This window comes from Filicampus tigris, chromosome 11, assembly GCF_054856515.1.
Source record: "Filicampus tigris isolate MCC_2025a chromosome 11, RoL_Ftig_1.0, whole genome shotgun sequence".
NCBI classification, from domain to species: domain Eukaryota; kingdom Metazoa; phylum Chordata; class Actinopteri; order Syngnathiformes; family Syngnathidae; genus Filicampus; species Filicampus tigris.
The window spans coordinates 10,056,983-10,079,347 of NC_141227.1; the positions used below are offsets into that span (position 1 = coordinate 10,056,983).

Consider the following 22,365-nt stretch of genomic DNA (forward strand, 5'->3'; position numbering starts at 1 on the left):
TTTATTGGCGAAGTTTGAATGAGTGAGTGAAGTTTCAATCATCCTGGCGGGTTTTAGTTACAAACATGAAAGGTCTGCTGCAGAGTGGGTTCCCTCTAGTGGAAATCTAAAGAATCACTGTCTAAGAACAATTCAGTTGTATCAAAAGGGGGAGTCAAATAAAGAAAAAAAATCATTTACAATATGTTCTATGCATCCCTACTAATCTCAACACAGAATTCTGATTTATATTGTCTTTGTGGAATATATAATAAAGCAGCTAAATACACCTGTTTTGACCTATCTCTGGGGGTGGGCATTTTGCCACTTGCTGTCGACTGAAAATTATATCACAGTAATGACCAATCACGGCTCACCTGTTTTCTGAGTTTGGTCATGTGATGTTCGCACGCTGAGCCATGGTGGGGACCCATAAAACATATTCTAAAACACTGTTTCGACTTCACTTCCCTTTAAGTTTTTAAATTCAATGCATTGGATTTAATCTTGAAGAACTGTTTTTAAAAAATCATTTTGATTTAAAAAAAAAACGTTTATGTGCAATTTGTTTTTAAGTGAATCAGTATTATTTATTCATGTTTTTCATATACGTCTCCAAACTGTACTCAATGCTACACTGTAAAAAATAAGAAGTTCAGTTTACTTAAAAAAAAACATGGAAACTCATTGAATTAGAAATACCGGTAATAAGTAAACTTAACTTGAACTCTTCACGTTTAAACAAGATATTAATATTGAGTGCACAGTACTACCACTTACTTAATTATTTTGAGTTTATAGTGTTAAACGGGGTGACACTTGTATAATGCTTATCTACCTTTGGTAATCAAAGTGCTTCACACAGTGTACCTCATTTACCTCCTGATGACACAGAATCAGGAGCAACTGGGGGTTCAGTATCTTCCTCAAGGATACTTTAACATGGTCACAATGGCCAGGGACCGAACCCACAACCTCCAGGTTAGGAAACGACGACGCTACCACTGAGCCATGCCACCACAGTGCTAATCTATTATCTATTGTGTATCTATATTAAATATTCTGTTTAATATTCTGAGTGCCCTGCGACCCCCGTGAGGATAAGCAGTTTGAACAATGAACGGATGGATGTACTTTATTTTTAAAAACGGTTATGCCAACAGGGATATATTAGTTATTATATACAATAAATGTTTTTGTAACAGGAAAAGAACAAAAATGTGAAGTTCCAATGGGATAGACAGCATTTCACTATGAAAACTCAAGACAACTGAGTAAATTCATTTCTTCATCAAGAATGATTAACAACTTGATTAAAACGAGTGTTTAGAACAAGTTATCAAAAAGTGAGTTAGTTCAACACAATACTTTTGAGTAATATGAATGTTTGTGTTTACAGTGTACAGTGGTTTATAGCAATATTAAATCAGTATTTTGATGAACACATGGGCTTATTATGCTACTGTATTTTATTGTTAGCCGTGAATGCGACCCTAGTTAGGATGAGCGGTTCCCGAAAATGGATGGATGATAGTGGTACTTGCAGAGCTAAACATTCTTTTTTTTACGTGGTACTTGGTGTTATAGCAACAGAGGAAAACCTTCATGTGGAACTCACGGTGTTGTTTTATCAAAGTGGAAGAAACTACTTGAGGAATCTGCTTTTAAGATCAACATGAAACAGTGGAGTATCTGGCCCCCTTCTCATTTCCTTTTCTAGTATTGCTACTTGATGAAAGAAGCCCCGAGCGCCCCCCTCAGCTTAGCTCAACTCCGCCCCAAGTCCTTCAAACTCTGCCTGAACTTTCCTGACGAGAGGCCGGGCGTCATTCTGCTCCGTGGACCACCTCCGCTCCGATCTCGGTGCTACGGACTGAAGCACAACCAGGACTGCTCTGAAGCCCCTCTTGAACACGAGCAATGGCTTGGCGGGAGCAAGCGTGGCTCGTCTGCGCCTCTTTCCTCGCAATGGTGGCGTCGGCATACAGCTTAACGAGAGGAGACTTTTTCCCGTTCGGTCCGAGCGCTGGAGACCAACAGTTGGACGCAGGCGATGACCTCACGCACACACTTGAACTGGAAATGCCTGTGCTCTTTTATGATGGCAGTTTTAACAGCATATTTGTAAGTAAATCACCACTTTACTATTCCTATCAGTTGAGGGGGGTAAGAGCAATGCTGTCCAACTTCTGGTTACGTCGGACTATCCCTATGTAGTATTGCGCAATTACGCACTTTTGGGGGACAAAATTGATCAAACTAAAAAACACACATGAGTGAAAGATTAACGTCTTTCTTGGTAAATATTGTTTTGGTTATCGCAAAGACTGCATGAATCGTTTGGAATGCATGTGTCTTCACATTCTTAGAGCCCGAGGTTATCACTAAACTGTTGACCTCCAGCCCAAAGTACCTCACACATCACGTTGAAGTGGGTGGCTCGTCTCTTGTGCGAATCAGTCTACTACCAAAAAGTAATTGTTGCTGTTGTTTTCTGCTGTTTCCTGTCCAGCCGCCGAAGTTCCTAAGCGGAACATATGAATGTCCCCCCAAAAATGCAACAATTCAAAATTTTATGAAAGCTGTGCCATTGTGTTCCACACACAAGCAACCCTTTATATTCCCTCAATCTGCTTTTCAAAGAAAAGCATTCAAAGAAAAATAACTGAAATGCATAAGAGAATAATGCATGTAACTAGAGGAATTCATATAGCTATAAAACTGACAGATTATGATGATTATTTTTTTGTTGTGTGTGAGCCAGATTGTCTCCACCTGAATACCAATATACAACTTTGTCTTCAAACGGGGAATTTTGAGTCACGTGGGACTCTTTTTTTTTGGGCACATGTTTGTCTTAAATCGGGAATAAATATTGGAGTGCTTACTAAAACAAAATGTGTGGGGGGTTTCCCCTCTGTTCCATTTACGTCACCCACCACAAACATATTAGTCAGCTCCAATTAAGATTCGTCATGCAGTAGATAAAACAATGTTTTGAATTACTGTCTGCGTCTGTGCCCTGCAGGCGAACACTCACCTCTTTATACCTGACAAGCTTTGAAAAAACAAAAACAAAAAAACTGCTTCTTCTTTTATTGTCTCAACAGGAGTGTGATTCAATAAGAAAGTCTTGGTATGTCGTGATATAGAGTAGCAACTTACTTTCAAGGACTGAATCGCACACTGACTGATCATTTTCCCAGCTTTATCTTCCATTTGGGCCAGGAAGTGGCTGTAATGAAGATTACTTTGGGCTCTCTGGGGCTGCTGGTCAGGGGCAAGGACAGGAAACGTAGCGCTCTTGTTCCCCCCGCCACCCACCCCCGATCAGGAAGTGGAGGAGCCCCATGTGCCGGGGGCGTCTGCGTGTGTTTTTGACATGAGTCCAGCTGCTCTTTTCATGTGCCTCACGAAGAGTGTAAAATCTGTGTCCGATGGCATCCCGTTCATAGCAGCAGCCTTGAACCATTAGTCTAATGAGTTTGGGATAGAGATCAAAGTGGGTCACAATGGACTGGAGCAGTCCTTCACGTGTCTGTCCTCGTTCTTGTGAACAAAGTCATCCCTAGTTACAAGCGTCCTCATGCTGTCATTTCAGATCAACACCAACGGTTTCATCGCCACCGCACAGCCCAAAAGCGAGTCGACCTATCTTGGCAAAATGCCCGCTCCCTTTGGAATGATTGCGGCTCTGCATGGAGATGTGGACACGAGCGACGGAGAGGGCAAGGTTTACTTCCGCGAAGACAGCAGCCCAGATGTGCTGCGTCGGGCTGCGGACCACATCAACAGGGCCTTCCCAGACGACCAACAAGTCAGTCCCACCCACGTGGTGGTCATTAGCTGGGTCGACATCGCCCGAAAGGAGCCTGAAAGCTCTGGAGATAGCATCGACAACAAAGTGAGTCTTGCAATACTGTTATCATGTGAAAGATAGAGGATGTGTGGGTGGTTTTGATATGTGACCTTACGACCTTTAGGGGTGCTTGGACTCACAATGCCAAGCATGCATTACCATGGAATCAGAGCCCTTTATATTTTCCAATAATATTGATTATTGATCATTCACACATACTATGAACTTATTGCAGCAGTGTTACTACAAGAGCGGACTGGGGTTGATTTACACAACATTGAATGACAGTGTTAAATCACTATGTGGGATACTTAGTATTATCCAAGCATTCAAAATGTATCTATACTATGCTTTGACTGGATATAATAAACAGTTTGATGTCAAGCAGCATGTGATGTATATGAAAAGTGGTAGCTTGAAAAAAAAGGGACAAAAATTATACAGAGAAAGAAAGCCCTTTTGAACGCGAGCGAATCATTATCGGGAATCAATTTGACCATGCTAGTGCGAGTTGTGAACAGCCATACAGCCATAATTAAGTGTCTATTTCTGAAAATGATTATGTTGTAGTCTGAAAAGAGAGTGTGCTTCTCTAGATAAACATAATTTGGAAACGGTACTCAATCTTCAACTGCACTACTGTACATTATTGCATTTATGTTAATAAATTAGGACCATACTCAAAGAACAAACGTAAACACTTTTCAAAGCTGTCCAAATTCTAATTTACAGTAATTAAAAAAAAAAAAAGTAATTCATCATAATATTACCTGATTGAAATATCAAAATTAACAATGCAGTAGGCTTCTTGTCCGGTCAGGAGTTTGCATGGCAACTTGCTGCTAGGCAGATTTCATAAGGCTCAATCATAACTTGAAGCCATGAAAACAATTTGGCATATGCCAGCGTCAGCTGTTTGAATGGCAAAGTAGATACTGAAGGCACTTTGCCTGACACACACTAGTGAATTTAGTCCAGAAAACAAAAGCTCATGTCAACACATACCATTTTTTCTTAACAGAGAAACACCTTCCAACTGGCCATTGCATCAGTGGGGTCTTCTTCATATGCTATCATGCTATATCCCACAGACGGGATACAGTATACTAATACTCCCATAGGGGAGAAAAGTGTTATCTTGCACGCTGGCTTTAGTAAAGGCCTGGTTCGAGGTTTCCTGTTTTCCAGTCAGGGCCCATACTACCGCACCACCAATGATGAAGACGCATCCGTCAGTGCTTTAGCAGAGTAAGTCACAATATACTGCCATTTCCTTACCGTTTCTGGCCAAGTAATGTATTGAAAAGTGTGCGTTCGCCCTTTTAGGCAGACCAACTCAGGCCTCCGGGGGGTTTGGGTGTATGAGATTGGAATGTCGCCTTATTTTACCAACGTGGCTCCTGGGGAGGTGAGCGAGCTGCCCACTGAGGCTATACCCTCCGCCTCCCCTGGCAACACAGAAGAAGCCCCCGATTCCAGGAGGCTCGTGTACACAAATGGACAGCAAGTGGTGTACCCTCCTGTTGAACCAGAAGAGGAGGGACAGATCGAAGTGATACCCGTTCAGTACCAGCCTCACCAACCTGACAACCCAGAAGTGGTGGTGGTGGATGACACTGATATCAATGTGGATGGTGAGTTGTAATGCTGGGCTGCTGCACTTGTACACCGCCTGCTGGTCTCAGTGGATTGATTTTTTGATTTTCTTCTCGTGCTTTCATGTTTTAGTGTTTGCATACAACCTTGGTACATGTGCAAACAACAGGAATAAGTGTTCCCAATTTGCTGACTGCAAGGACCACTCCAGTGGATACTGCTGCCACTGCAGGCCTGGTTTCTATGGCAACGGGATACAGTGTGTGGCAGAGGGTATGGCCATATTTCATTCGCATACAATTATGAGAATTTGCTTTTTTTGGACAAAGTAAGAAATGAATTTAAATGAATTTCATACATTTAAAGGCATATGTAGTTCTGGTAACGTGTCGTTCGATGAGACGAAATGCCTGCTTTCTTTGTGTAATTTGTAGTTTCTTTTCTAAACTAACTTTGAAATTTCTCAACCTGTTTATCCTATTACATTTGCCCAAAGTCGACCTCTCATGCCTGTTCTCTGAAGCTGAGCCCTGAGCAACTGTGATGTCATTTTCAGTCAACAGAAGTGACAAAATGGCCGTCCCTTGAGATAAACGGGTGGATTTTACTGCTTAACTCATGCCGTGTTTCGACTAGTGGGCCTGCATAGAACATAGTTTGGAAATGAACATTTTTAGTTGACTTCCCCTGTAAATAACAGTTGAAATGTATCATTTGTCCTATAAAGGGTTAAATTAAAAGTTTTCCTTTGGATTATTTGAGGATTTATTATTATGTTTTTGCCACAGTGTTAACTGTTTGAGTTTTGTACTGGTGGTACCTGTTGCTGAATTTCATGCAGTCAGCACCCAAATACCTAGCTACGGCCAGTCCCAATCCCAGATAAAAAAAATATGTGGGTTGCGTCAGGAAGGGCATCCGGTGTAAAAACTGCGCCAAACAAATCATGCAAGGGAAGAGACTCTCTGTGGTGACCCCTCATAGGAAGGCAAAAGTCACAACAACAACTATTTAGGTTTGCACTACTGCACTGATATCTGTAGTATAGTACAAAGTACATTTAGTCTATGTTAAAAAGTTTAGCTGCTTTCATTCTGACAAGAACGAAGCAGAAGTCAAGAAGTCAAATACAAATGTAAACGTTTAGTGCAAAATATTGTACCACTTCAAACCCATCATAACAAAAGAAACATATATCAATAACAAATCACTGCGCCACAGGATGATGACGTAATAGGACGGGACTTTCCTGGAAATTGTTCTTGCATAGTCCTCGACAGTGCATATATGGTGAGACTTCAATGAATATTGTCACAACGCTTACTTGTCTTGACAGGAAAACCTCAGAGGATGAATGGTAAAGTACATGGACAAGTGTACGTGGGCAACTCTCCCACTCCAGAGAGGTTCAACAGCAACGATCTGCACTCGTACGTGGTGGTAAACGACGGGCGCTCCTATGTGGCCATCAGTGACATCCCCCAGACCCTCGGGCCCTCCCTGATGCCCCTGTCAGCGCTGGGTGGTGTGATCGGGTGGGCGTTTGCTCTGGAGCAGCCCGGCTTCAAGAATGGCTTCAGCATTATTGGTGAGGGAGAGATCCATCAGTGTCCTAATGTCGCAATTTGTCACGCAGCTGCAGTTTTGCTCGCTGAAATTCCCAGAAATGAGCTCAGCTGAGACCCGAAGGGAGGCAGCTAATCTGTTGCCGGGGGGTCTCTCTTAACCCCTTTTGTGCCTGTCTCCTAGGGGGAGTGTTCACTCGACAAACTGAGGTCACCTTCCTTCCCGGGAATGAAAAGCTGACGATCAGGCAGGAGTTTAAAGGCATCGATGAACACGACCACCTGGCGGTGAGCACAACCCTGGAGGGCCAGGTCCCTGAGGTGCCTCGCGACTCCACCGTCCAAGTCGAGGCCTACTCTGAGATCTACCAGTACAGCAGCAACTGTGAGAAAACACCCATAGTAGAAATGCCGGTGCTACTTTAAGAAGATGTTTACACAACAAGAAAATCGTTATTTCCTTTCAGTAATCACCTCATCCTCCACACGGAAGTACGTGGTCAACTTTCCCGACGGCTCCAAGGACGACACAAGGACGTACCAGTGGCGCCAGACCATCTCCTTCCAAGGTTGTCAGCATGATGAGTCTGTGAGAGACATGCGACCCACACAGATGCTCAACGTGGACCAAATTTTTGTCATGTATGACCCCAAAAATGAACTCATCCGCTTCGCCATGAGCAACAAGATCGGAGATATCAATGGTGAGATCCTGGAGATAATTGTTGCCTTCCTTCCTAGCTCATCTCCTGCCCAATCCCAAACTGACAAGCTGATGAAAACTGTGTTTCCTATGAAATCACTGTTCTAAATGTGTGCTTCCTTTCGCAGGAGGGCAGCCAGAAGAGAATCCATGTTTCACTGGAAGACACGGCTGCGATACCAATGCTGTCTGCCGACCTGGAGAGGGGACGCAGTTCACATGCCAGTGCGCCTCTGGCTTCACTGGTGATGGACGCACATGTTACGGTATGGTCAACTTCAGTATTTATTCGGCAGATGTTTTTAGAACTCTATATATTATTCAAATCATTTGAAAGCCATTTTTTCTTACAATAGTAAGAAGCGATTCATTTACTTCCCGGGCCCTCCTGTAAACACATAACTAAAGGGTTATCTGGAAATATTGAATATACAATGTACACAATAAAACACATCACAACCAACCAGTGGTGCTGTGACTAATGACTGGCAAGTTGAGCACCATTATGATTGCATTAACTGATTTCTTCAGTTTGGACTAATTTACGATTTACAAAACTATACAAGTATGTAGCAACAAAGCCACCCGGTACATCAATAAACATGAGGTAGACCAGGGTCGTAATATTGTGTTTGTGGAATATGAGTTAAGCAGCAAAATCCACCAGTTTTTAGCCATCTCAGAGGGCGGCCATTTTTCACTTGCTGTCGACTGAAAATGACATCACAGTTGCTCCGGGCTCAGGTAACAACCAATCACGGCTCACCTGTTTTCTGAAGCTGAGCCATGATTCGTCGTTACCAATCAGTTGAGCAACTGTGATGTCATTTTCCCTTGGCAGCAAGTGAAAAAATGGCCGCCCCCTCAGATGAACAAAAATGGGCGGATATTACTACTTAACTCATATTCCACAAACACAATGTCAATCAGAATGCCGTGTTTAGACTAGTGGGTCTCCATAGAACATATTATTGCAAAGAAAATGTTTGGATTGACTTCCTCTTTAAAACAACCTTTTCTTTCAGTACTACTGAACAATCCTACCAATTAACAGGGGGGAAATCACGCATGGTAAACAACGTGTCTCATGCTTGTAAACCAGGTTAAAACATTTTCCAAGAGACGCCGTTGCCCTTTCCAACCAGTGTAAAACAGGAAACGCTCCAAGGCATATGTAGCACAAAAAGGAAGGACCTATTTCAGACAGATGCAATCTTGACCGGTTTGTAATTAAGAAATCTCTGTCATCTCTTCTCTATGATCTCCAGCAACTGATCATGAAAGGCACAAATTTGACAAATCTGGACTTCTGAAATGATATCTACGTGTCAGTTATTAAAAGGATTCTTGTCTGACAACTGTCTCTTATCTCCATTAGACATTGATGAGTGCAGAGAGAATTCTGAGATCTGTGGCTCACATGCGATCTGCAACAACCAGCCTGGCACCTTCCGCTGTGAATGTGTCGATGGATATCAGTTTGGCAGTGATGGACAGACATGTGTTGGTAGGTTGGGCTCACCAAAAGAAAGGATTTACACACACTGTTAGACACTCTAGTACAAAGGCTTTATTTTACATGGCATATATCTGGATTACGTGGGTGTATGTGTTCGAGTTAACAGGCCTATGTGTGAAATGCAATGACAAAACAAGATCAATGATAGATTTTTGGCACTTTTTCTGTCTTTCTCCTTCAGAATCACAATGAATATACATCGCTGTCCTGTGAAAAACACTTATGTCCATTTTCTTTTTCAATTTTCTTATTTTTACATGAATGGTGTTTCTGAGTTACAGACATCGCATTAGCGTGAACATTTAAAAAGAAAATCTAAAATTGGACATAAGTGTGTTTCACAGGACAGCGACGATACACAGTACTCATCTGTCACTTCATTAGATACCCCTGTACAATCTACTGAGATAAAAACAAGAGATGTATCAAACATTCAGACTTTACAAATAGAATCATGTTCTGTTTTAGGGATGTTCATTAATGGTACTCGTGTAAAAAGCTTGCAGCACACTATGAGAGGACTTGCCACAACAATGCGCTTTGTTTGTTGATGTGCTTACTCATGAATAAAAAAATGAAAGCTCAAACTTTTCAAATGGGTACAGCATGTACCATGGTAGAAATCACTGAGTTAGTTAGCTCTGGAGAACTGATCTTGATATGAGTGTCGATCGAGGACTTTCACTCCAAAATTTTCCCACCCTTCGACAAAATTTTGTATTTAAAAGAATACATTTGGATTATATAAATGTCATTAAAATGTTGTTAACATTTTTGTTCCCTTTCATAGCTACTGAGTGTGACAAAATGATGAGAAACACCTCTCATTATAAGTTCTACGCCACCGCAAAGTACAACCCACAATTATAAAAAATATACTCAAATCCATACCTCTCGGACAGTGTCGATCAGAAGTCATAATTTTTGGAAAGACAGAAATTCGGATACAACTCTCATGATAGATGTCAATAGAAAGGTCAGGTATATTTAACGATTTGCTCAGCGAGATCTTTAGAGTGGACATTTCTGCCTCAGCACTAAACATGCACTCAGCTGAATTTGTCTGGCCTCCTTCCCCCATCAGCGGTGAGCCGACCTGTGGACGCGTGTGAAGATGGTAGCCATACCTGTGACATTCCCGAGCGTGCTCAATGCAGCTACACTGGAGGTTTCTCCTATATCTGCTCCTGCCTGCCAGGGTTCATAGGAGATGGAAGAGTCTGCCAAGGTAAAACCTCAGAGACACAAATCCACTATGCAGCCTTGAATTTTTGCACCATCTGCTCGAGAGCGGGGGGGAAGTGAGCTGGGTTACATCATGTATTCGCTGGAACCGAATAGTAAAACATAGAAAACAGATGCACATTTCAGAGTATAGCCTCTTTTTTTTTTTGGCTACTGCTCAGTAAGTCTCATTCATAGTGTCGAGCCTCTTAGAGTCCTTGTTTGACTCCCTGTACTCCGACACAAATGATTGCGCGCAACGTTAACCATAACAGAAGATAGAGTCGAATGATTTCTCATGTTATTTTTGCCTTGAAGACATCGACGAGTGCCAGCCAGGCAGGTGCCACCAGGACGCCGTGTGCTACAACACCCAGGGATCCTTCACTTGCCAGTGTAGGCCGGGTTACTACGGCGATGGCTTTTACTGCTCCCCAGGTAAGTCTAAAGGCACGTTGCCAACTTTTTGCCTCGCAAGTCCAACGAATGATTTCAACAGCAAATGTGATTTTACACTCCTCGGTGGACTGACAGGAAACATGTGTTCTGTTATGTCTGCTAACATCCAGCTGCTCTTTTTTGGATGGCTGCCACTGGAGTGGAGCCAGTTTGGTAATAGTGTTCATAGTTCAACATACAAACTGAATAGAAAGAGAAGTATACAAAATGGATCATTCACATTCTCACCATTGTTTTGTTCCACCCATCTGTGTGCAGGGAATTTCTGACAGCTGGCATCTGTTTTTATTGGCCTCTGGATGGCTATCATGCCTTATGTGGGATATGGGAGTTTATGTGTAATTGAAGATAAAACGAGGGGAAAGGAAATAAAGATGCGTCAGAGAATCTGTTCATGCATTTCTTTCAGAGCGGACAAAAACGCAATGTGAGACCCACAGAGACAGTCTTCTCGGTGCGACTGAGTTCGGCCCACGGGGTCCGCGACCTCCTGTTGGACAGTATATCCCCACATGTGATGAGAACGGCAACTATGAGCCCATGCAGTGCCACGGCAGCACAGGGCTCTGCTGGTGTGTGGACCGGAATGGACAGGAAATCCCAGGGACACGCTCGGGGCCTGGTGGAAGACCCATGTGTGAGTTTATTACACATCATGTTATATCACACTCTTTCATTCCATTATTTTGTAACAACAAATAACATGTAATAACAGATAATTGGGGAAAAAAGGTCTGAAAAGTCTGAAAAACATATTTATGTAGGATTTATTGTGAGCCTTGTGAAACTATTTTATGCTTTAAGCTCAAAATGGAAAGTTTTACAATTGCTTCATTTTCAAATGCTAAAAGGCAGTAAATAATATGTTGTCGCCGCCCTGTGAAAAACACTTATCTCTAATTTTGGAAACTTTTCTAATTTTCACTTTAATGCGATGTCTGTAACGCGGAAACATGATTCATGTAAAAATAAGAAAATGAAATAAATGGAGATAAGTGTTTTTCACATGACAGCGACGATATATTCCTTTGGTCAGGTACAAGTAATATTGTGAATGACAATACAGTGAGTGAACCTCTGCAATTTGCCGTTCAGCAGTCACAAATTCACTTATTTGTAGATTTTTGTAGGGGGAACCTATCATCTATTATTCATTGAAAAACTCAAGTATTTGCTGTTTTTGCGCTCATCCCAAAGTAATAAAAGCATTACTTTGGCACTTTCTTGTGGCATCTTGATGCCAAGGAACAGAAAAGACAAAAGTAGTGCTTTGCTGAAATCTTGCGGCATCTAAAGACAATTAAGTATAAATCATTTCAGGGGGTGGATATTACTTGCAGATTTTTGCTATTCACGGCAGGGCTCAGTCCCTGTCCCCTATCACACAGTGGGCCAACATGCTAATAGTTGTGATGCTAACATTTAACAAGACGAAACCCTGAGAAAATGGAGTGGAGAAATACTGATGTACAAACCATAGAAAAGGATTTACCCCCTCCTGCCATTGGCTTTTATTTCCAATTAAAATTAATAGAATGCTGACTTGCTTACAATTGTTATGCTATAGAATGATAATGACCTGAGTAGAGAAAGCGCTAAGGCACGTTGCTAAGGCACGTTGCTAAGGGTTGTTTTTCCTAGTGTTTCCGTACCTCATCCTCTGTGAATTGATGAGTTTCTTCCCAACTCGGGATTAGTGATTTTGTTTCAATGGTCCGTTAGGTATTGACCACGGTGGGGTGAGACCACCCACTGGACCCACCCCACGACCTGACGTCCACCCACTGCCTCCCGGCACACACCTGTTGTACGCCCAGAGCGGTAGGATAGAGCACGTCCCGCTTGAAGGTTATGATATGAAGAAAGACGACGCCAAGGCTGTCCTCCATTTACCTGTAAGTTACTCCACATCAACTTATCTTGTTTAGGATTCATGTGGTTAAACCATACCATGACAGTTTATATGAACAGCTGCTAACAAGTGCGATGTGATTCATGTGGGCTAATGAGTTGTGTACATTTTTTCCACCACCATGAAGCTGTTATTTTAAAGGCGTCAGGTGAGGTGTCCCATAAAGTGCTTGTAAAAAGCTGCATGAATCCTGTTCTATTCATCCTGCTTCCAGCGCGGCTGCATGCATTCTAGGCCTGCGCTTTATTGGAGGCACATGGTGACATTCTCCCTAATTACAAACATCGGCTCTGTGGAGTTGAAATCTGCATTTCTTGTGCGACTGATTTTCACAACAGCTGGTCTGATGTCTGGCCCAGCTTCTTCTCAGTGTGCGGCGCTGTTTGTGTAGATTTATGTCTCGCCATTCATGTCAGAAAATACATCTGCTTCATGTTTGTGTCTGCAACCACCGGTGTTTGATGTAAGCACACTTCAAAGCTGTGGTTTGGCGCCTGCTCCACAGGAGAAAGTGGTCATTGGAGTAGCATACGACTGTGTGGACAAGATGGTCTACTGGACCGAAATCACTTCTCCATCAATCAGCAAGGCCAGCATCCAGGGTGGAGAGCCCGTGACGATCATTAGATCAGGTAACACCTCCCTTATCATCAGTCACTCATCTGATTCACCTCTGTCGGAAACAAACGTTGATGGCGTGGATTTGCCTATTTTTTTTCTCAAAGACTTGCAGAGCCCAGAGGGGATTGCAATCGACCACCTTGGGCGAACTATGTTCTGGACTGATTCTGTGACAGACCACATTGAAGTGGCCTCGCTGGATGGCTCTCAACGGCGTGTAATCGTAGACTCTGGTCTTGTCAACCCTCGCGCTATTATCGCGGACCCCCCTAATGGGTGCGTAGCGGTGTTTTCCTCAAGAATTACGAAGCCTTATAGAAAATGGATAGTGGAATGAGTAGATAGATTGTTACTCTACAAAAACACACCAATGATTTGAAACAACACAACACATTTTTTACATTCATTTATTACTATTGTGACAGTAATCTGTACTGGGCCGACTGGAACCGAGACGCTCCCAAGATTGAGACCTCGTACATGGACGGATCCAACAGGCGGGTGCTTGTTAAAGACGATCTGGGTCTACCGAACGGTTTGACTTACGACGCCCAGAGCTCTCTGCTGTGTTGGGCGGATGCAGGTAGGTTAGAGCACACAGTGGCTCGTCGATGGTGATCAGCGCTGACTGTAGTCTCTTGCATGTAGGCACACATAAAGTGGAGTGTACCGACCCTGGCCGAGGAGACCGCAGACAGATCATGGAGGGCATTCAGTACCCATTTGGAGTCACTTCATTTGGGAAGAACATCTACTACACTGATTGGCGGAGGTTTGATTCATCTTCTCTTTGAGTTGGAGGACTTTAGATCAAAGTATGTTTTTGGTACAGGCATACACAATAATTAACCTCATTTAACTAAGTACAGAGGAGCTTTGCAGTACAGTGATGAATGGTTATACTGTTGCCATCATAAACACTCATTAATTTTGCAGGCATTTTTTAAAGTAACTGTTTAACATTCTTAAAGTGGAAGTCAACCCCCACATTTTCTTTACAATAATATGTTCTCTGAACCTCCACTAGCCTAAACACGGCATTCTGATTAATATTACATTTGTGGAATATGAGTTACTGTAAGCAGCAAAATCCACCCGTTTTTAACCATCTCAGGGGGCGGCCATTTTGTCGCTTGCTGTCGACTGAAAATGACATCACAGTTGCACAGGGCTCAGGTGACAACCAATCACAGTTCAGCTGTTTTCTGATGCTGAGCCATGTTCGTCTGAGCCCTGAGCAACTGTGATGTCATTTTCAGTCGACAGAAAGTGACAAAATGGCCACCCCCTGAGTTGGACAAAAACGGGTGGATTTTACTCCTTAACTCATATTTCACAAACACAATATCAATCATAATGCCGTTTTTATACTAGTGGGGCTGCATGGAACATATAATTGTAAAGAAAAGTTTTAAGTTGACTTCTCTTTGACGTGTGGAAAATAACGAAACCACTCTGTGTAAATTTAACAGAGATCTAGAAGAATACGAAACTATTCATTTAGGGATGATGTGCAACAGAAGTGGCATTCGTTTGCAGTCTGGATATGGAGGGGTGAAATTCTTGTCTGGATGGAATTTTCAGAAGTCTCCAATAACATCACAAATGCTCACTAGATTTGCTCATGTTTTTTTTAAATAGTCGCTGGAGGGATAGGAAAAGTCACTAAATATAGTGACAAAGCTAAGTTGGCAACATTGAGAATCCACTGGGTTTTGTTCATGCCCTTGCTCCACCCCAGTCGCTATGGTTACAAAAGTTGTATTTGCATGAGATAAAATAACGGCTACCAAATCCGCACGATTACAACCAGAGTGTGACGCGTCTGTATTAGGTGGCATTTTTGGTGCTTTGTGTATATAGACAAAAAAATGTCAGAGACTTTTTATTAACTTGAATGTCTTAAATAGTGACAAAAAATACAAATGACTTCTTCAACTGTCATACACAATAAGTAGAAAACCAAAAGTGTATATTCATCCATCCATTATCTATCCCGCTTATCCTCACAAGGGTCGCGGGGCGTGCTGGAGCCTATCCCAGCTGTCTTTGGGCAGTAGGCGGGGGACACCCTGAATTGGTTGCCAGCCAATCGCAGGGCACAGAAAGACAAACATCTGCACTCACAATCAAAAGTGTATATTAAAACTTAAAATCAATAAAATGTGTACTTGCCCGTAACTTTGTGGAATGGGTGACGAACACGAACTCGGATCACACAAGCGGAAGATTGCTGCGTGTGTCTGCGAGGTCAGTCCCTTCACTAAATGCAACGCGATTTCTTTTCACTTTAGCCAGGACAGAGAGAGACAAGCGCCACTTGGCATTTTGGCATCACATGGTACTTCTTTGACATAGTTGCACTAATGGAGTTAATCCTCTTGATGCTCATTGAGCTGGAGTCTCGTGTGACATCAAGCATAACGGCGGTTTGACCCTCAGATGCATAATTTTCCAACTTTTGGTCAGATTGTAAATGTTACACCTCTCAGGGCATTCAACCTGTGAGTCTGCATTACAACGGCATTAAAAAGCATGAAGCCTTGATGCTTTTCCATATTTGGACACTCTCAACGTGATACTGTCTAGCTTTTCCTCATGTGGTTTATTTTCTGTGTTTGGGCTGTGTTAGATTGGCGGGGGCTGGGGATGTCTGTTTGTGTGTATGTGTGTATGTGGAGAGGCATCCTAAAAAGTGGCAGCTGCTTGCAATTTCTCCACCTCAGTTGGGGGAAGGTATACACTTCCACAGTTGGACATCAACAAACTCTGCCAGGCCCATCTGCCCACACTTAGTCACTCTTGACAGACTTTACACAAAACACAGACTGGTCACTTTGAGGAGTTTCTCGTCCGTGTGAGTATTGGATCGCTGACTTCTTGTATTATTTACAACAGGGACGCTGTGGTCGCAGTGGACCGCTACACGGGCAGGGAGTCTGACGAATTCCAGCCTCAGAAACGCTCCAAGCTATATGGAATCACCACAGCCTACGCCCAATGTCCTTCAGGTGAATGTGATGATCGCAGTATGGATCATTGTTGACATTTTCTCGGTCCGGTGTTGAGTGAGCAAAATTCCCTTCCTATTCGGTGTCACCTTTCGATTGTTATCCTCCTCAAGAGCCATTCTTAGAAAGAACTTGACTTGTATTTTTACAGGCTATCCTCGAGTCAGGCCTTTAATCTATCCTTCAACGAATCCCGTTTTTATGAGCACTGCGCCTTCTTTGATGCATTCCAAGGGTGTTTTACGACCATAAAAAGTGTGGCTCCTTTCATTGACCTAAGTGCAAGATACTTTGTGCGTCCATCTTTGAGTGAGAATATGGCTGAAAAAATAACAGCCTTAGGCCTCATCCTCCCTGCTAGATAAGGCTCCATGCGCGAAGCCAGGGAATGTGCAAACCAGTGGGAGGGCCTCCAACATCTGCTGTTAGCTATGTGTTTTCTGTAAGCATGTATATGTCTGTAAAACAAACCGCGAAGAGGCTGTCTCCTGTTGCTCTCTGCTATGCTCGTTTATTTTGACAAGGCCTTCCTGTGTCTGTATGTTTCCTCTTCCAGGACAAAACTACTGCGCTGTGAACAACGGCGGCTGTACACACCTCTGCTTAGCAACACCTAACGGTCGTTCCTGCAAGTGTCCCGACAATGCAGTTGGCGTGGGCTGTGTTGAGAGGGACAGCGAGTATTGAGACGTGGCAGCAAATTAGGAGCCACTCGGTGTTACTGTGTTGTAACTGCCGAAAAATGCCACTGAGGTGAATTTACTGTGCCTTTTATTGCTCATTGCTATTCTTATCTGCATTTTTACATGATAAAATCCCAACAGAATTGTAAATATGAACACTATTATGTTGACATTGTTTTCCCGAGTGCACATAAACTGAGAATAAAACTCAAGGGATTAGTAATTTAATGTGAAATACGTTTGAGTAACACATGACACCATTTCCTGTTGGTTGTGGCTTGTTGTATTAGTATTATTGTCAGCTATGAATGAAGTTCCTGTACAAGCTTTGTGGGATGAGTTTACATGGTGGGCAGCAAAAAAATAAAAAGTTTTTTCTAACTGGTCCGTTTGCATTTTCTGTGGCTATAGTGTCATGATAGTGACCTCGTGTGTTTAGTATGGTACATTGCAACTATAATCGTTGGTCCAATCATGATCAAGTACGTAACTGTCAGAGCGGTCATAATTTGTTTTCGTTCTGACTGTTTTTGTAATGTTGTACAACTCCACTATACAGTATTGTACTACATCTAACTAATAAACAGTAAAGTATAATACATATTGTGCCCCTCTCATGAAGCCACAAAATAATCCACACTATACGAACAAAAGGTTAGGAATATTCATCTGACTCTTTGCGATTAAATTTCAGGATGAATTTAAAATGCACATATCCAATGGGTCAATGCTTTAGTATATTTTGCACAGCCAACAGTTCTCGAACAAGGAGCTGAATTCAGTTTCCGAAGATGTTCACTTATATGTCTTTCCGTGACTCCTCCAGCCTTTCTGTATCTGTTACTATATCTGCTAATAATGCCGTACATACTCCACTCAGTGGCTACTTTCCTAAACAGCAAGTTGTGGAAGAAAAAAAAAGTAATAATGAAACATTGAACAGTTGGAAATTGAAAATTTTAGAGGTTAAGGTCCCCTGTAAAAGTTATAGTGCATTTTAGGGTCTTCCTGAAATTTTAAATTGTAAAGCATTGTTCTGGATATTATTTGAACGTGCCGTTGTACCAATTTACGGTGTACCCGAATGCACCATATTACAGCGCGATTTGATTTATTTGGGAACTAATCGTGCGTCATCCAATATACCACGTAATTTAATTTCCCTGAAGTTTGTCTTAAGGAATATAACCAATTTACACTTAAAGGCGTCCAGGCCTTCAAGAATCGAGGTACGTATCACATTTTACTATCATTTTACTGTACACCAGTGTTATTGGTTGAGTTGCTTCAAACTACCTGGGTGACTGTTCTTGATATTCACTTGAACGTTTAATTTTTTTTAAGGCTCATTATGACGTAAGTAGTTACGGTTCACCAAGGGCATTGTTTTAAACAAACAACAACAACAAAGAATACATTATTTAAAATAATAAGACAAATAAAACATGTCAGCCGTTGCAACGCGTTGGCCGTATCCCCGAATGACGGGCTGGTTTTCCTTGCAGTCAAATAAAAGGGTTTACTACAAAAACATTTAGCAGTAGCTTTCTTTAATTTACGGAGGAAAAACAGGTATGTCTGGATATAAAGTTATCCTATTTTGATTTTGACACTATGCACTGAGACAAGATATCCGAACTCTGTTGGTATTTCTATAAAGGCAAATAATTTTGACCCAACTTTAACGCTACACCGTGTTGACAGCTGCCATACAAACATTGCGATGCGAATACCATTTGGTTGCGGCTGAGCGGAACTGATACTAGTAAATGAGCCAATATCACAAAAGATTTGGACACCATGTATTACAAAGTACTGATCATTTTGCAGAGTGGCTCTGTGGCTATATATAGATATTTACAGTATATATTATGATTGTAAATACTGTACTTGGGTTTTCTCATTCACCGTAGTGTAGTTAATGTAAAGTGAGTGGGAACAGATCAGACCACTGTGAAAGAAGAATTTTCAGCGTAAACGTCGCTAATGCCTGGGACGGTTCTTTAAAAAATAACTTTATTTTAATCATGTTACTAGTTAAGTGGACTTTATTTAGTAACTATTTTGCTATTTTAACTAAATGCAAAACGTGAGTGGGAGGCAAGTTCCCAAAAATAAATCAGCCGGGGGCATTTATTTTGAAAGCATGACCGGCGCGGAAATGAGCAGCTTATAATATTTGTATATTTTCACGAGATCCTCTCAGATAGCAGCTAGCCTAGCTAGCCAGCTACTTAGCTAGTTTGTTTAAACCCTTGTATCCGCGTTGTTTTGTTCATGCCCCGGTGTGTCGCAAGTTGCGGGTCCAGTACAGGTACAAGTGCGTCCACCTGCTGTGCTGTGAACATGTTTGTCAGTTAGGTGAAAGTAACTAAGGGTCATGTGGTACCTCTGCAGATGCTGAATGAAAAAGTGGGGGTGAAAAAGCAGCGCAGTGAAGCATGAATCTGCTATGAACGACTCGAGAGATCTTTTGGGAATTCGGTCGGCGCTAGTCGAAGAACTTTGGAAGAACTGGGAATGTTCGTTTCATTACTTCTGGCTTCCTCAGAACCTTGATTGCCGTTCTACCCGGAGGCGTGGACGATATGGCCAGTCCACGGCAGAGCGACTTGTCCTATGCGTGGGAAAAGTACATGGACTGTAGGCTTCAAGGAGCGGATCTGCAGGTAGTGTTGCACAGTGCGCCACACTCAACTCATCTAGAATAGATCGGTAAATTTAGTTGTGATGCTTTGTTTACATTTGAGCATTCTTAGGGACAGCTTCCTGGAGTAAACTTTCGCTACATTGTAAAGATGGTGCATATTGCTGTGGGGCACATGGGATTACTGTATTAGTTAATTTTGCAAGAAGATTCAGTTACCCCCCCCCCCCCCACACCATTAAATGTACATTTAATTAAAGTGTGTGTATGGTTCTGATTGTAGTATTTTGTTTTGTAATCGTAGTGTCCACTGTTTGATTAGAAATAACAAACAAAAGCAGGTAGGTTTTAAGACGGATGAGATGCATTGTACATCGTCGTCATGTGCTGTATATTTAATAACACAATAGACTTGGATTTAAAACAACACATATGCATCCAGCATTGATACATTTTTCTATCCCGCTTATGCTCATTTGGATCGCTGGTAAGATGTAGCCTCTTCTCACTGACTTTGGGTGAGAGGCAGGTTTCACCCTGAACTGGTTGCTACCTAATTGCAGGGCACAAGCATACAGTATATGTGGTAGAAGAAAACAAACTTGTTCTGTTCTCCTGCCTTGCCACTTGGTGTAAAATATGGGTCTTCCTCGAGGGCCGCTGTCTTGCCTGTTTTGCATCTCTCCCTGATGCATCACAGCTAATTTAAATGATCAGGATCGTTATCCAGCTTCTGGAGACCTTGCTGATTATCCGAGCCAATCAGAATTTCCACCATGCAATTTTTTTCCTCCTAGGGCTGCCACTTCGAAATGGCAGATTGTTTTTCGGCCTAGCTGCCAAATCATGTCGACGATGCGTACTTGGAGGTGGTCATTAAGTTACAGTCGGGGCCCAAATTCAAAACGGCCCGCTCATATACACATTTTCAGAAAACTGCAGATAACGAAAGACTTACACGCTTGTTTAATTTCACACTTGAATGGTGGGCAGGCCCTTCAGTGACCCAAGTATTTGTGTACAAGCAATTAAAAAGTACTTTCTCCTTGATATCTCCCCTATAATATAAGTTTTCAATCTACTTCCATCTTAAATTTGCTTCATATTTTGCATTGAGTGTGCATAGTCAAAAATGCAAATTGTACAATTCTAACCAGCACAGACAAATTACTGCTCTGCGTGATTTCTTTCAACCAGGGATTTTTGATCTTAAGACAAATCACAGTAGTTTAACTAATTTCAATTGAGAATGAGAGGCTTGTTTTTGTGTCTACTGATTTATTAATTGTATGTAATCGTGAAAGATTGAAGGCTAGATGAAAGTCACGCAGTGCTTGCCATGCTGTCACAGTAGTCAGATGGGGAAGAAAGACTAAGACAAACCGATTCTCTTGTTTGCCTGGGACACAGCACTAACCTTTCTAACTAACCCGTCAAATCTTAGGTGTCATAAGGCTGACATGGAGTTACTGGGCTCAGGTCGAGGCAGGTGTCTTCAATCCTGAGTAGGAAGAGATTGCTTCTGTAATTGGTCAGCATGCTGCAGCTCTTTCAGTTGCCCTCCCACTGTCAGCCATTTAGCAGCAGACTGATCACGAGACTTGCATAAGGCCATGGATGATCTAATTTCACCAATATTTTAATTCATTATTTCTTTTTTTCCTTTCTCCTCCCCCAAATCCTTTACTCCAGGGCTATTATGAAATCAGTTGGGCCAAATTTTCAAATCAAGAAATGTAGCTGGTCTGGACACATTAGGCGCCCACTAAACACCTGATAATGACCAATTTCAAACCAATACTGATGAACACATATGAACTCTTTATTAGTCTCCCTTTTAAAATTGGAAACATGACAAAAAACAAAAAGTGCATAAAAACACAATAACGGAGCTGTTATTGAACAGAACTTGAAGTAGATTTTTTTTTCACTTAAAAATAAAATAAATTGAATAAAAACAAAATAAAATTCTGAAATAATATTTTTCCATGATGGCCAAGCATACAATTTTTGACAGTTTCAGAGTCAGGAAAAAGCCTTTTCTACTTCGCAAAAATCCACGAAGCACAGAGGGAAGCAGCTGTAGCTTTCTCTTGAGCTGTGCATGTCCTCACTATCATGGTGCAGCTCCGGTTGTAAGATGCAATCAAATTCTGCGCTTTTCACATTCTCTCCTGAAATCCCTCTGGAAAGTCGGATGTTTCTCAGTGTGGTGCCTCCGACATTGTAATCTTTTAGTACTCCAACGCAATCATGGCACATTAAACACATGTATTTGGCGTTTGATCTTGATGGTAAAATAAACAAGTATTTGTCAGTCCAGGCAGGGTTAAATCGTCTGTTTTCATTGTCAATTTTACGTTTCAAATGTGAAACGTACATGTTTTTTTCCCCAGTATCTTGCCACTACTCCTGTTAGCAATGCTAGCCACGCTTCAAAACAACACCCTGCAATGTGGCTAGGCTACGCGAGTGTTACATTCACTGTGTCAAACACTGTAGGAATTTCTGAAATCTTACGACCCCAGATACCCTCTGCATCTCCTGATTGCAATTCAATTCAGGTGGGCTGGGCCACTCAGGGGTT

The 22,365-nt window shown here is 42.1% G+C and overlaps 2 protein-coding genes across 5 annotated transcripts in view; both read left to right on the forward strand.

Annotated features, from left to right (window-relative positions):
* The first annotated feature begins 1,790 nt into the window (after nucleotides 1-1,790).
* Nucleotides 1,791-17,512, forward strand: nid1a (nidogen 1a). Its single transcript, XM_086045985.1, has 20 exons — nucleotides 1,791-2,103; nucleotides 3,581-3,883; nucleotides 4,860-5,086; nucleotides 5,165-5,472; nucleotides 5,567-5,707; nucleotides 6,771-7,022; nucleotides 7,184-7,384; nucleotides 7,467-7,703; nucleotides 7,831-7,968; nucleotides 9,081-9,209; nucleotides 10,306-10,449; nucleotides 10,764-10,883; nucleotides 11,314-11,541; nucleotides 12,627-12,799; nucleotides 13,322-13,448; nucleotides 13,542-13,713; nucleotides 13,863-14,020; nucleotides 14,086-14,209; nucleotides 16,336-16,448; nucleotides 17,005-17,512. Exons 1-20 carry the CDS (start codon nucleotides 1,900-1,902, stop codon nucleotides 17,133-17,135), a joined length of 3,630 nt encoding a protein of 1,209 aa, XP_085902111.1. The 5' UTR covers nucleotides 1,791-1,899; the 3' UTR covers nucleotides 17,136-17,512.
* A 1,796-nt stretch (nucleotides 17,513-19,308) lies between these two features.
* The window catches only part of lyst (lysosomal trafficking regulator), a 49,914-nt gene continuing 46,857 nt past the window's right edge, over nucleotides 19,309-22,365 (forward strand). For all 4 annotated transcript variants that reach the window (XM_086044838.1, XM_086044839.1, XM_086044841.1 and 1 more), the window contains exons 1-2: nucleotides 19,309-19,445; nucleotides 19,529-19,800. In XM_086044838.1, coding sequence (XP_085900964.1) covers nucleotides 19,720-19,800 — 81 coding nt within the window. In that variant the 5' untranslated portion in view covers nucleotides 19,309-19,445; nucleotides 19,529-19,719. The remainder of the gene's footprint in view (nucleotides 19,446-19,528; nucleotides 19,801-22,365) is intronic.

What these genes read in the sequence shown, in the direction of transcription:
- nid1a (XM_086045985.1), top strand. Translation starts at nt 1,900, where the DNA reads ATGGCTTGGCGGGAGCAAGCGTGGCTCGTCTGCGCCTCTTTCCTCGCA. An exon ending in GAGATAGCATCGACAACAAA is followed by an intron (nt 3,884 to 4,859) that starts GTGAGTCTTGCA and finishes TTTTCTTAACAG; the next exon opens with AGAAACACCTTCCAACTGGC. An exon ending in TGATGGACAGACATGTGTTG is followed by an intron (nt 9,210 to 10,305) that starts GTAGGTTGGGCT and finishes TTCCCCCATCAG; the next exon opens with CGGTGAGCCGACCTGTGGAC.